This window comes from Rhea pennata, chromosome 1, assembly GCF_028389875.1.
Source record: "Rhea pennata isolate bPtePen1 chromosome 1, bPtePen1.pri, whole genome shotgun sequence".
NCBI lineage: Eukaryota > Metazoa > Chordata > Aves > Rheiformes > Rheidae > Rhea > Rhea pennata.
Window position 1 is genome coordinate 88011067 of NC_084663.1, and position 12072 is coordinate 88023138.

General features: G+C 38.0%; 1 protein-coding gene across 4 annotated transcripts in view; it reads left to right on the plus strand.

Moving 5' to 3' along the window:
• SPICE1 (spindle and centriole associated protein 1) overlaps positions 1-11747 on the plus strand; it is a 28051-nt gene extending 16304 nt beyond the window's left edge. The window contains exons 10-17 of one of the 4 annotated variants that reach the window (XM_062571588.1): positions 1125-1256; positions 2534-2681; positions 4891-5115; positions 7095-7489; positions 8026-8197; positions 9526-9628; positions 9971-10058; positions 10866-11747. In XM_062571588.1, the coding sequence (XP_062427572.1) occupies positions 1125-1256; positions 2534-2681; positions 4891-5115; positions 7095-7489; positions 8026-8197; positions 9526-9628; positions 9971-10058; positions 10866-10922 (1320 nt within the window). In that variant the 3' untranslated portion in view covers positions 10923-11747. Of the gene's footprint in view, positions 1-1124; positions 1257-2533; positions 2682-4890; positions 5116-7094; positions 7490-8025; positions 8198-9500; positions 9629-9970; positions 10059-10865 lie in introns of those variants that run through there. The other 3 variants (XM_062571598.1, XM_062571605.1, XM_062571614.1) reach the window with 3 other exon arrangements.
• Positions 11748-12072: the final 325 nt, after the last annotated feature.

The following is a 12072-nucleotide window of genomic DNA, read 5'->3' on the forward strand; positions in this document are numbered from 1 at the left end:
ATAAACCATAGTTCATCATCCCAGTGTCAATCAAAGATAAACTGGCTTTTTAATATAAAGTTCTTTACTTTAGGCTGCTTGAAAGCACATACATGAAATCTTTCTTAATAGTGGCATTAAACTTGAGAAATAAGAGAATCTGTGTATTTATATGAGCTGGCTTTAAAAAGTCCCTTTTGAAGGAATGCTTCTTCAATGGTATTGTTCATCTGGCTGCAAGCTTTAGTTCTTTGAGTAACCAAAAAAAAAACATATAAAGGCTTTAATAAGCAGAATATTTTTGCTACAGAGCAATGCTCTAAGTACCAGTCTGGCTGTAGAACCTTTGCAGTGACTATTCCTCAAACTGTGTTTGATTTCTTCTAGTTTTTCTGAATGTTAGCTTTAACACGGTATGCATGTTTCGGTAAGGTATCTCTAACAATGAATATGAGCTAATTACAGGCAAGGCATAGATGATAAGAACTGAATGCTTCTCATCCCAAAGGAGATACTATTGTCATCTGATTAGTGGCCAAATCCTCAGTTTTCTTTTAAAGTATTTTGTTAGCTCTCCTTTTCCATCCATAGAGGCAACATCATAATAAGCAAGAATGATCAGAAGTACTGCTTATAGCAGTGCATGGTTGAGGATCAGTGGCATTCCTTAAATAAGATTACATTTAAGCCTTGTAAAACTTAAAAAAATAAAAATGAGAGAATATCTGTGGTTTTTCCATTTCTATTCATCAGCATTGAAATCAGTCAGCCTGCATTGCTTGGAACAGCTGGAAAAGAACTAAAAAATGGATGGCTGGTTTCTGGTATACTTAGAAAAAAATCAGTGGGTTAAAAACTGATATCCATAAAGAGACAGTGGTTGTGGCTGCAGGCTACAAAAATTGTAAAGGCAGAAGCACAAGAATTTAAAGGATTCCTTGCAGTGTTATGGAATAACAAGGAAGGAAGAATAAGCCCACTGAGAGTTCTCAAGTCCTGAAAATCAGATTTTGTAGCAAAAATGTAGAAGTTGTTTTAGCAGTAGTGGGAAGAGCTGTTTCAGTATAATGTGATGTGGAGCTATTCCTGTTTTCAACTATGAATCTTTATTGATTAAAGTGGGTTTATAACTTCTCACTTTTTAGAGTGAAATGCAACTGCGTGAGAAAGAGCTGATGAGGCAACAACATGAGGAGATGCTGAATGAACATAGAGAACTGATTGATGCTTTGACTGCAGAAATCCTTCTGGTGAGGGAAGAAAACATTACTATACAGGTACTGAGGGTTACTGAGCCTTTCTTACTTCCTTTTGTCTACTGCAGGAACAGATGTCATGGAAGTTTTAAAAACATTTCTTCTGCAGGATAAGTCTTGAGAACAGTAAGTAGTGTTGCAGAAGCGGGCTAAGATGTATTGTCATATGTTCTGGAGACTTTAACAGTAAAGAGAAAGAAGATGATAAAGTTAAATGAGGAAACTGAGAATAGTAATAAGCAATGTGCAGGGAAGAGAAGGAATGTTTCGAAAGTCAACATTTTGTCTTCCTTTAAAATGTTTAACTTTTAAGGCCTGGTAAATGCAAATTCTGTGAAACTGAGCTTTACTTGATGTGTATGTACAATCTAAAGGTTCGCTTTAGTGACTATGGCTGTACAATCTAAACATTTAAGAATCTTTCTCCACGCTTCTATAATATTAATGCAACAAAGTAGAATGCATGTAATGTTAAAATGAACTATTCTCTTTTGTTCATTTGTGGGCACCAGTAATGAGCAACAGGAGTCAGATTTCAAAGTGCTTTCAAAGTGTCTTCTAGTTTTATTGCAAGCAATAAGGTGCCTCTTGGCTGGGAGCACAAGAAGGGACCTTGAGCAGCTTTTTATTGCAAGTTTTAAGCAATAGCAAGTTGTTACATATTCAATACTTAACCAACCAGATCTATGCACGATTCTTAGTTTCAATTCTCTTGTCATGCTACAGTGCGAGATAGTTCCGTGCCAGCCTTAAATTGTCCATCTTATAAATTATTCATTCGCTGATTTTGCACCTCTTCTGGTGTTACCTTTGAACAACTTTTGTACTGCTGGCTGGATTAAACTGGCCTCTTTGCAGTTCTTAAATTTTGTATAAAAAGCAGGTAAGATCCAATAAGATGTTCTGCTTGCAGGGTGCATGACCTTGCATGTTCTTTTTCTGCAAAACTAGAGTATAGTAGAAATTTTCTTAACATTAATACTACATTTTCATTTTCTCAGTTTGCAGTGGTAGATTTGTATAATGTTTACATTGGGGAATGAAGCAGTAAAGCAACTTTGGAAAGGAAATGGAGGTAAAGAGTCAGGAAAAGAAAAAAAAAAACCCATGTAGTTGAGGCAGGAGAGAGAATAAATAATAAATTTTGTATTTAACCCTTGTTGGAATCTTACAAATTTAGGAATTGATACTAAGAGGGCAGAATTTCTTCTCAGTGCTGATTGTTGTATATAATTTTCTAATTTATGTTCCTTGAATATACATTTCTATGTATCTCTTTTTCTCCCTTTCTCCCTTAGAAGAAACTTCAGCAATACATGATAGCAACAGATGAACAGCTGACCTCTCTTGTGCAAGCATTTAAAGGTCTCCCTTTAGCAGAATCTAAAAGAGGACAAACTCCAAATTATTTTGGAATTGCAAGCAAAGGTCCAGCGAACAGCCAAGGTGTGTGTATGCATGTGTGAGGAGGGAGATGGGAGTTTATTCCCATGGTGGAAAACTTAGTATTTAATTGGTGTCTGCTTGAATAAGCACCCTTTTTGTGAGCCTGGATCAGACTTCTGGGAATTCATGTGCCGCAGTAAACTGTGGCAAGTTCTGAAGCAGAACAAAGTTCTGCTTTGAGCACAGTTTAAAAATGCAATCATTTTTAAACTGATTTTTTTTCTTTTTATTTTTTAATATATAAACTCTGTTCCTTCACCACTGACATCCTTCTGTCTGGATCTGGACTTCAAGGTTAGCTGTATAGTTAAATCCTGGGGTGGAGCTTTTTAAGTGATACATAATGTAAAAAATAGCTTCTCATCATGCATGGGAGATTTCCTTTTTTTCTTTCCCATTAAGATGTCTTAAAGTCAGGTTTATTTTGAGGGTCCTAAAAAATCCAACTGAAGCAGGATTACACCTTTCTGTGCTATGAGGTGGCAAATAGTATGAGACTGGTTCTCCAGCAAGCCGCTGGAGGTCGCTGCTGACCAGAAATGGCAGTTACTTGGCAATCTTAAGTGACCAGACAGAAGCCTGTTTCTTGACTTGTTTTGTTTGGGTTTTACCAGAGGTGAATGATCAGTTAGGTGATACATAAAAGATACTGGCTAAGTTAAGCCAGTAGTATCTATAGCCAAACTAACAAAATGTGATTCATCCTGTGTTTTAAGCTTCTTTTACCATTGAGTTTGCTCCCAATTCTCTTCCACTCATGAGCTGTTTAAACGCCTCAGCTTTGCTCTCAAGATCAGTAATTCCTAGTGAATCCTATGATTACTTGGAGCTATTTGTATTCCTTAGTTAAACGATAGTTGTGTAAACATTAAATTCAACAGCTTTCTTCTTAACTGTTTCTGTGATTCTCTTCCTGAGAACCCATGCACCAGATTCCTTTTTGGGGATAAAAAAAAAGCTTTGTAATAAAAGAAAAATTAAAAAAGCAAACAAACAAAACCCTTCTGTTCAACAATTTTGCAGGACTGTTCCAAATTCTCTTTCTTTATTGATCTGTTGTCTTAGAAAAAGACTGCTTCCTGAGAAGAAGCTTCCTAAAGTTGCAAAAATATTTCTTCCTCCTCCACTTCCCTCAGGAGGAGAGTTTATGTACCTTAAGGTTTCTGTCTGGGTGTGAAATATTTGATGTCTGCTAGGTGGTTTTGCTGCAGAAACCACCATAAGTTAACTATATTATAGAACTTGACTGGAGAGAGGAGAGTGGCTGAAGAAGGGGTGGGGACAATATCGTAATGACAAATAGCATACAAGGACAGTGCCTTGGAAGCACAGTTTTGTAAGGTGAAACATCTCTTGTCAGGGTCACTGAATAGTCTTAATGCAATCTCAGTAATATGGAACACAAGCAATATCCTCAAACAATGTCTTTTGGCTCTTTGCCTTTGAAGAGAGTTTTTCTCTCTTGTATTTTTGGATCAGGTATGTCCCACTTAATTCTCCAACAGCTTCTCTTTTGCGAACAAATGATTTAAACAAAACTATTAATGAAGAAACCAAAGACAGTAGTAATGGAGCAAAGGATATAAGTATATTAAAATTACTGGGGTGCATTGCTAGCTATAATTTTGATTTCTTGCTTTTCTTTCTGTGCCTCCCAGCTATGTTAAAAACAGATGGCAAGATAGACTCACACTAGTGGTAATTAAGTGTAGAGTAATAGCTTCTCTCTTTTCTGGAGAGAAGCCTGACTTGAATGAAATCATAGTGAGAGCATTGGCATGTTCTGAAGAGTTTTGAATTTCTTTCCAGCCCACCATTCTTGCCATTAAACTTGGGGGCATTAGGGCAAGTATGTAGGTCTGCTTTTTCTCAAGGGAATATTACTGAATTCAACTCACTTACATATTGATGCCTCACAAGTCATATGTCTGTAATTTTTGTGCATGGGGTACTAACAGACCTCTTAGTGGTATCCTGAGGCTGTGAGACTACATGTGGTAGCTCTTCCTGTCCAATAAAAGTTTGTGTTACACTCCAGTGAAAGTTTTCTGTATTTGGGAATTAAAAGGAAGTGAGGAGTGTGCAAGGAACATGCATCTAGACTGTCTTTTCAGGCACCTGAATGAAAGGGTGACCATTACTGAGATTTTTCCCTACACTGCTGCTGCACTATTTTTATATTCAATCTCTGCTTTGTCTCCTTCTTTAGAGGAAAGCACTTTGAGCTGTTTTGAGCCCAGGACTGGTGCGAGCAATGGGGACAATATGCTGCAGTTCCCACCTGAGGAAATGCCTGTCAAATTTCCCCAGAGACCAAGTGCCTCAGATAGTGTGGGAGCAGGTAGAAGCTTGCCAGCTCACATCTTCCAGCCAGCTATACTGTTGTCACCACCTCGGCAGAAGAGCAGTCAGGAGTCATCTCTCCTCCAGAATGGTGAGCTGATGGTTGCTCTCTCACTCGCTCTTTCGCTCTAGTATTGTGTTACTATTTGAATCTGTTAGGCTCACGTTCTCTTTGGAGATGTATCTTTTACACAAAATTTTAATTTGGGCATCTAGACACCTTGGCCCTATAACTGGATCTCCTGCGTCTGCATCCAGATAAGCATTTGTTTTCTTTCTGTGCCTGTTGCTGTAGCTAGTCTGTATACTTTCTGTCATCATTCCTTGCAATTGTCTGTCTAGTCTCTGTAGCCCTATCAGTGGCATTCCAGACTGCCATTCTTATCTTGTACTCCACTTGTCATTCTGTATGGTTTGCTCTAGCTCACTGTCTGTGATTTAGAGCATGTCGTCTCAGATCTCCATCTGCTGGTGATGTAATCCAGCATCTGTCACCTGTAATGGTGACACTGCTTAAGACTGGACCTTCAGGTATTTCTGGAGCCAATGCAGACAAACTGCATACTCTTATCTTTCCAGCAGAGATTTTTCTAAAGGCTTTGGGAGCATGTTTCCATATGGGTTTTATGTACTACACAAGAAGAGGGTGAAGAAGTGCTGGGTAAGATTATGGTCAGGTGCCAGTTAACCAGATTAGCTCACAATCTTCTTTCTGTATCTGTAGGTTTCAGGAGTTTTATAGAGATAGGTAGCTCAGTTCGTGTTGCTTTCAGGAGAAAGGTTTCTCAGAAATGATTAGGAAAACAGCTTCTCAATTAAACTCACTTAAGCTTAAACTTACTGAAGTGAACAGGAGGGAGAACCCTTTGTGACTGTTCTAAATTAACTGTTTCCTACTGAAATTGCCATTATAACCACATGCATATTACCAAGTGTGCTAAGCCCCTGTAAACCTGTGTATTGGGAGGCAGATAATCCTGTTTATGGCTAGCTCGACAGTTGTTCACAGTAAGTAAGGCACAGCAGTGAAGTTCTTGGCCTTCTCTCCTCCTTTCCCCTCCTTTCTGCAACGTTGATTTGCAAGTCTTTCCCAGTCAGAAAAATAACTCAAAAGTACTTTTGATTTAAGGAATTGGCAAGAGGAGTGGCTGGATCTATCTAGTTTATGCTTTTGGTAGTCTGGTATGCTGTGAGGAGGCACAGAAGGAACTCAGGAGGAAGTGAGCTAAAGGTAATTTTCTGCAAAGAGTAGCATCTGGCTTCAGTGGCATTGAGAACTATCAGACACTGACTGTCATTTGAAACAAGAATATAAAACTATTTCCATAGACTTCACTGTAGCTTAGCTATGTGTGAAATGTATTGTTATTCTTTACTACTGTTGAGGCTGATAAATGGGCTGACAGTTTTTAAACTTCTTGAGAATGCTTCTTCATGGAAAATAATTCATAAAACTGTAGATTTACATATAAATTTTTGAATGTCATGCTTTGTGCAAGACTCAAAAGCTATAGCTTTGGGAGGAGTGATGTGTTATCAGTTTGCTAATGATGAACATTAAAAATACCTAACTATTTCTGTGGGCCAGAATGCTTGCCCTTGTTCTTAGGGGCTTAATAAATAGCATTTGATTATTATTCCAGATGTTTACTTGCTTTGTTGCCAGCCAAGCATAAATAAAAGAAGAAAAAGGCAGACTTATAGTTTATTAGGAAAGGTAACTGGATTTCGGGAAATGGAAGACAAAATGAGCGTTCTCATTTCTCGGTCAGCTAAGAAATTCAAAACTATTTCTCTTCTGTCTGACTTCTTTCTTCAACTCTGAAATCATGCAAATATAAGACAATTTGCAATGGGAAATACAAAATCTTTGGAATGATGAGTCCTTGTAGCACTCTTGCATAAAGGAATTTTACTCCATAATGTACCCCATTCAGGTTAGATGTTACAGTTCCTCCTTGATTATCTTCTCTTGTAGATTCCTAGCCTGATAGAAGGAAGTCACTGCTAGTTTCCTTGACAAAGATCACATGTTTCTTTTCTTACTGTTCCTTTATTTCTTGTTTGTAGTCTTTAAGACCATCTCTCAGTCCACTGAAAACATTGAGAGAGAACCATGCAAGGAAAGGACCTCACCCTCCTCCCTGATAACACAGAGCACAACTGAGGAAAAATGTCTCTTCTCTCAAAGGCAACCAATTCCTCCTGCAGACAAAGACTTGAGGAGTTCCCAAGAGAAAGTCAATCTGTCTTCCCTGGGTGATTCTGGAAAAAAGAGTGCAGCTGAAGAGTTCTCTCAAAGCAGTGATCTGCTGGGACAGATAGCTGAGCTAACGCGGCAGAACTCTCTTATTAAAGCTCAGCTGAGCAGATTCAGAGGCTGCTCTGAAGAAAGAGGTGATGGCCTACATCAGCCAGATCAAATACAAAATATAAACCCTAGTCTAGATACTTCACAGGGACAGGTGAGAATTTAATAGAAAAGAAAGGGTGGATCCCCCTTTCTGCTTATCTCTTTTTCTGACAGATTACTCATGTTTTGAGATTATCTCTTCTCTTTTCTCAGTTGGTTTAAGACCTAATTCATATGATGTTGTATTTAGTCAATTAATGACTTAGATACATGACAGTGAAAGAGAGAAAATCTGAGATCTTTTCCACAAGAAGTGCTTTATCATAGAATCACAGAATCAGTACGGTTGGCAGGGACCTCTGGAGATCATCTAGTCCAACCTCCCTGGTCAGCAGGGTCACCTAGAGCATGTTAGCCAGGGTTGCATCCGGGCGGGCCTTGAATATCTCCAGAGAAGGAGACTCCACAACCTTTCCGGGCAACCTGGTCCAGGGCTTCGTCACCCTCACAGTGAAGAATTGTATTTACTTAAGGAACTGGTTTTCAGTTTGAAAAGTTAGATGTGTAAAAGTACTTGAAATATGTTGCATGCTGTCCCTGAAGGTGCAAATTACAAGCTTTTAATTAAAAGTAATTATCTGTATGTAGACTCATCTTGCAGTACCAAAAAGCTTGGAGGAACGAATAGCAGAGCTGAATCGTCAGAGTGCAGAAGCACGTGATAAACTGTTGCAGCTAATAGACCAGCAAAAATTAGCTGCTGCCAATATGGTGTCTCCAATGATATCTCCTATTCCACCCCCATCCTTAAATTATACTGGTAAGTACTCAGCTTTAGGAGAAACAAAAACTAGTAAGATAATGTTTTTCCCCTTTTGGGAGTTCTCTTTAACTGATTGGATCAGCCATTGTGGTCAGTGCACTTGCTCTTAATGACTGTGTGGTACAAACAGTCCTTTTTTTTAGAGGTGGCAGGCTTCAGAGCTAAAAATATACCACCTAAACTTCTCCTAAAGTTAGTTTCTTAGTTAGCTTGCTGCAAATGTCGTGCTATGTGGTAAATTCATTCTTTGCTATGCCTTTGTCTGCAGAACTGTTGCACTGTCACTTAAGAGCAGAACTAGGTTTTGTTGCTAACGGGCAACAAGAGATTTCCAGAGTGTCTGTAATGCCCAGTGTTCCCAATTCACAATTTTATATGCTTTTTTGTTGTTGTTTGTTTGGGTTTTTTTAATTATTAAATGCTTGCAGCATTTTAAGCAGGCTTATCTACTGTGGAATCTTTTAGGAAAAGATGAAGCATTTACATCAGACCTCTAAAAATCACAGAAAAATGGTTATCCAATTCTTAACCACACTTTAAAGTTTTTGGTCTTTTGGTCTCTTTCCATCAAAATAGCTTGCTGAGTTACTGCCAGTGCTAGCAAAAAGAAATAACAAGCTTAAAATAATCTGAAGAGACAAATTAGTGAAGAGAATGTTCTTGCTGATTCGAGATCCATGGATTAGTTTCTGAATATAACTATAAACAAAAACATTCTCTAGCAGATGAGGGTTTCTTAATCTTTTCACGGAGTTATTGTAATAGCAGGTAGAACTGCATGAGCATGTGCACACATGCTCTATCTAGGCCACCCACCCTTTCCCCCTTCCTAAACCACAGAGATGGTGTAAAGGGAAGGAATCAGGAAAGAAGAGGAAAGAGAGATCATGTGTGTGTGCACATGCACGCAGGTGCATATGCAGTGACTCACACAGTGGGACCCTAACACTTTCAGCATGTCTACTGCCATTGTAACATAAAAACAACATGAAAAGTAAATATATAAATCTAAAGGACCAGCAAAGAGAAATCTGAAGTCTCTAAGCCTCTGCTTGCCAAAGTCGGAGGGTTTATCCATAGAAGAATCATTCTATATCTATGCATGTTGTCCATAGTTTCTCTGAGAATCTGCTTTCACTATGGGTCATTTTCAGAGAGTGAATATGGGGTTGAATGGACCTTCAGCTTGATATTTTTTGTCTGTTCTTTATATTCTATGTAATTGTGAAGAGTGAGGGGGTGTTCCCCAAAAAATGGGGAAATGAAATGAATGTACTGAATGTTGTTGTGTTCTCATCAGAATCAAGCTATTATTTATCATCTAGAAAATGCAAGGAAGACAATTGAAGTGTCTATTCCAGTGGCATTTGCTATGGACAGCTCCAAAGAAGATACTCCTTCTCCTGCCAGTGTGAACAGTATAAGAAGGTAAATGTTTGACTACTTTACTGATTTATTTTGTAGTGGCTTGGGTGTATATGTAGCAGCAATGGCAAAGATTTTTAACACAATGGAAAAACTGCCATGTTTTTCTTCAGCTTCGCTGACTTTCTTTGGCTTCATTGCAGTCTAATCTGAAGAGATGGAACAAAGTTCGGATAGCTTCTTCACAATTTTCATTATTTGTATTTAAAACACCTGCAATTTCACATAACACAGATCATGTGAGTTGCTGGAGACCACTGATGAAGGGTACTGGATCAAAATATGAGACATGTATCTAATTGTCCCAATTTTCATTTTTTACAATCTTATTTTGAATGTCTGCAGATCTGCAGGTTCCTCTAGCAAGCCTTGTTCACCTCTAAGTGCCACTTCAGAAAGTGTGAAATTAAGTCCTGTCAGTCAAAGGCCAAAGGTAAGACTGAAAAATCTTCAATCAGAGCACTTAATTGCTATGTCATACTTACATATATAGAAAGCTAGACAGATAAAAGAGAGGGAGCTCCGTCCTACCCTAAATACACTGAGCTAACAGTTATCAATTCATACCATTGTATATTCTGGCCAATTGGTAAGGGGAGGCCTTAGGGCTAGGGACATTAGTTGTTTGCTGCCAGAGAGCTGTAATTTACAATAATCGTGTGAATAATCCTGTAACGACGTTTCTACTGTGGCAGCTATATGTGTAATAACTGGGAACCTCTTGCAGTCTTTCACTGGTGGCTTCAGAGAATTTCAGGTAAACATTATGATGCACTAGTACAGCTACATATAAGAGGCAAGCAAGCTGTTGCTTACCTAACCATTGCACAAGGCAATTGCTGAGAGATAAATAATGTAAACATAGAGTAAAATTGCTACTCCAGACTTTTGATACCTGATTGTCCAAGAGACTACACTAAAATTCTTTCATTGTACTAATGCTATTTTTTTTGATGTCTAAAATAACCTAAGGTAGGAGTGATACAGAAAAATAAAGTTAATGTCCAAATCTCCCTATCTTGATAGAAAAGTAAATGTCTCCAGTGGGGAAATACAGAATACTTAAGGTAGATGTTGCTTAAGCTAAGTGTCTAAATTAGATGGTGTTCCTGCCTCCATAGTGCCTATGTCAGACAGTTGCTACATATCAGGGAACTGGGTAATCATACAGAAGCTGACACTAACTGGCAAGTCTAGGGAGTTTGCAATGTATGAGTTTCAACTTTTTTCCTCTCTCTAGCAGGTGGAGAAGCAAAAAGAAGAAGGTTGGTTTGCATTGTCAATGCATATTATGTGAAGGAAGCTGCACTCAAGTCCTGCTTTATTTTTGAAATTTTCTCATGAACTACAATTAGATCACTGTAGTACCCTTTCCACATGTACCATGTAACTCTGAAGTGCCTTTGTGTCAGTGCCATTATATATAGATAAAGCTCCATACAGTTATTGTATTTGTGCCATGCAGAACACAACAGAAGTCCTGGGAATGGGTTTCTGAATGGGACACGCTGCTGTGACATTACCCCTTTTTACCCAGTAAATCTTTCACAAGATTGTAAAGTGAGGCTGCTTTAGAAATATAAATGGGCTAAGGATCTATCTGATATCCATGTTAGATACGCTGGAGAAAGGAAGTTCTTAAAAAGATGTGTGAAACTGATAATATCTGGAGCATATATTGGCACAAGATGTGGGATTAAAAAGAACAAGAAAAACTGAGATGAGGGAATGTACATACATTCAAAAGCAGCCTGGAGATTAGGAAGCTAGTCTATTTCTGCTGGATAAGAACTTGCGTCAGAAATAACTTGTTCCTTCTGTGTTTGCAGTTTCCCAAAAATCCTAAGAGCATTGTGTTTTCAGTGTAGTCAACATACCAGGGATTGCATCCAGACTTGAGGATTGCTTTTTAAAATTTTTAAGGCTTTTTTTTTTTAATAATAATAAAGTGGCTATCTGAAGTCGATGTCAGAATTTCTATTTGCTGTGTGCTAGAGTATAGTCTCTTTGGTAAAATAAGCAGCTATGTGATATGAGTTCAGCTATGTTAAACTACTCTGTATTATGGCTGTGTATATAATACTCTAATGTTTACTACGTATGTTTTTATTTGACATTTTAAAGTAGCGATTATTTTAATATTAACAATTAACAATAAAATGTAGGACATCTACGAAATGCTTGTTTATTTGTCCCATACATTGTAGTAACCCTGGGCAAAACCCTCTGTTCTGGAGACAAAAGTTCTGAAAAATTGAAAACTGGATTTTGAGTGAAGCTGTTTTAAGAAGTGAAGTTTGAGCAAAGCTGTTGAGATTCTCAGTGACACTGTTTTAATCTTGTTTTATAACTGTTAAATCTCCAGGATTGATGACCTAAAAGATATTTAGGAGAGGTGATAAAAAGGGGCCAGTCCATATCCTTTCAATCATTTCAGTTTTAAGAGA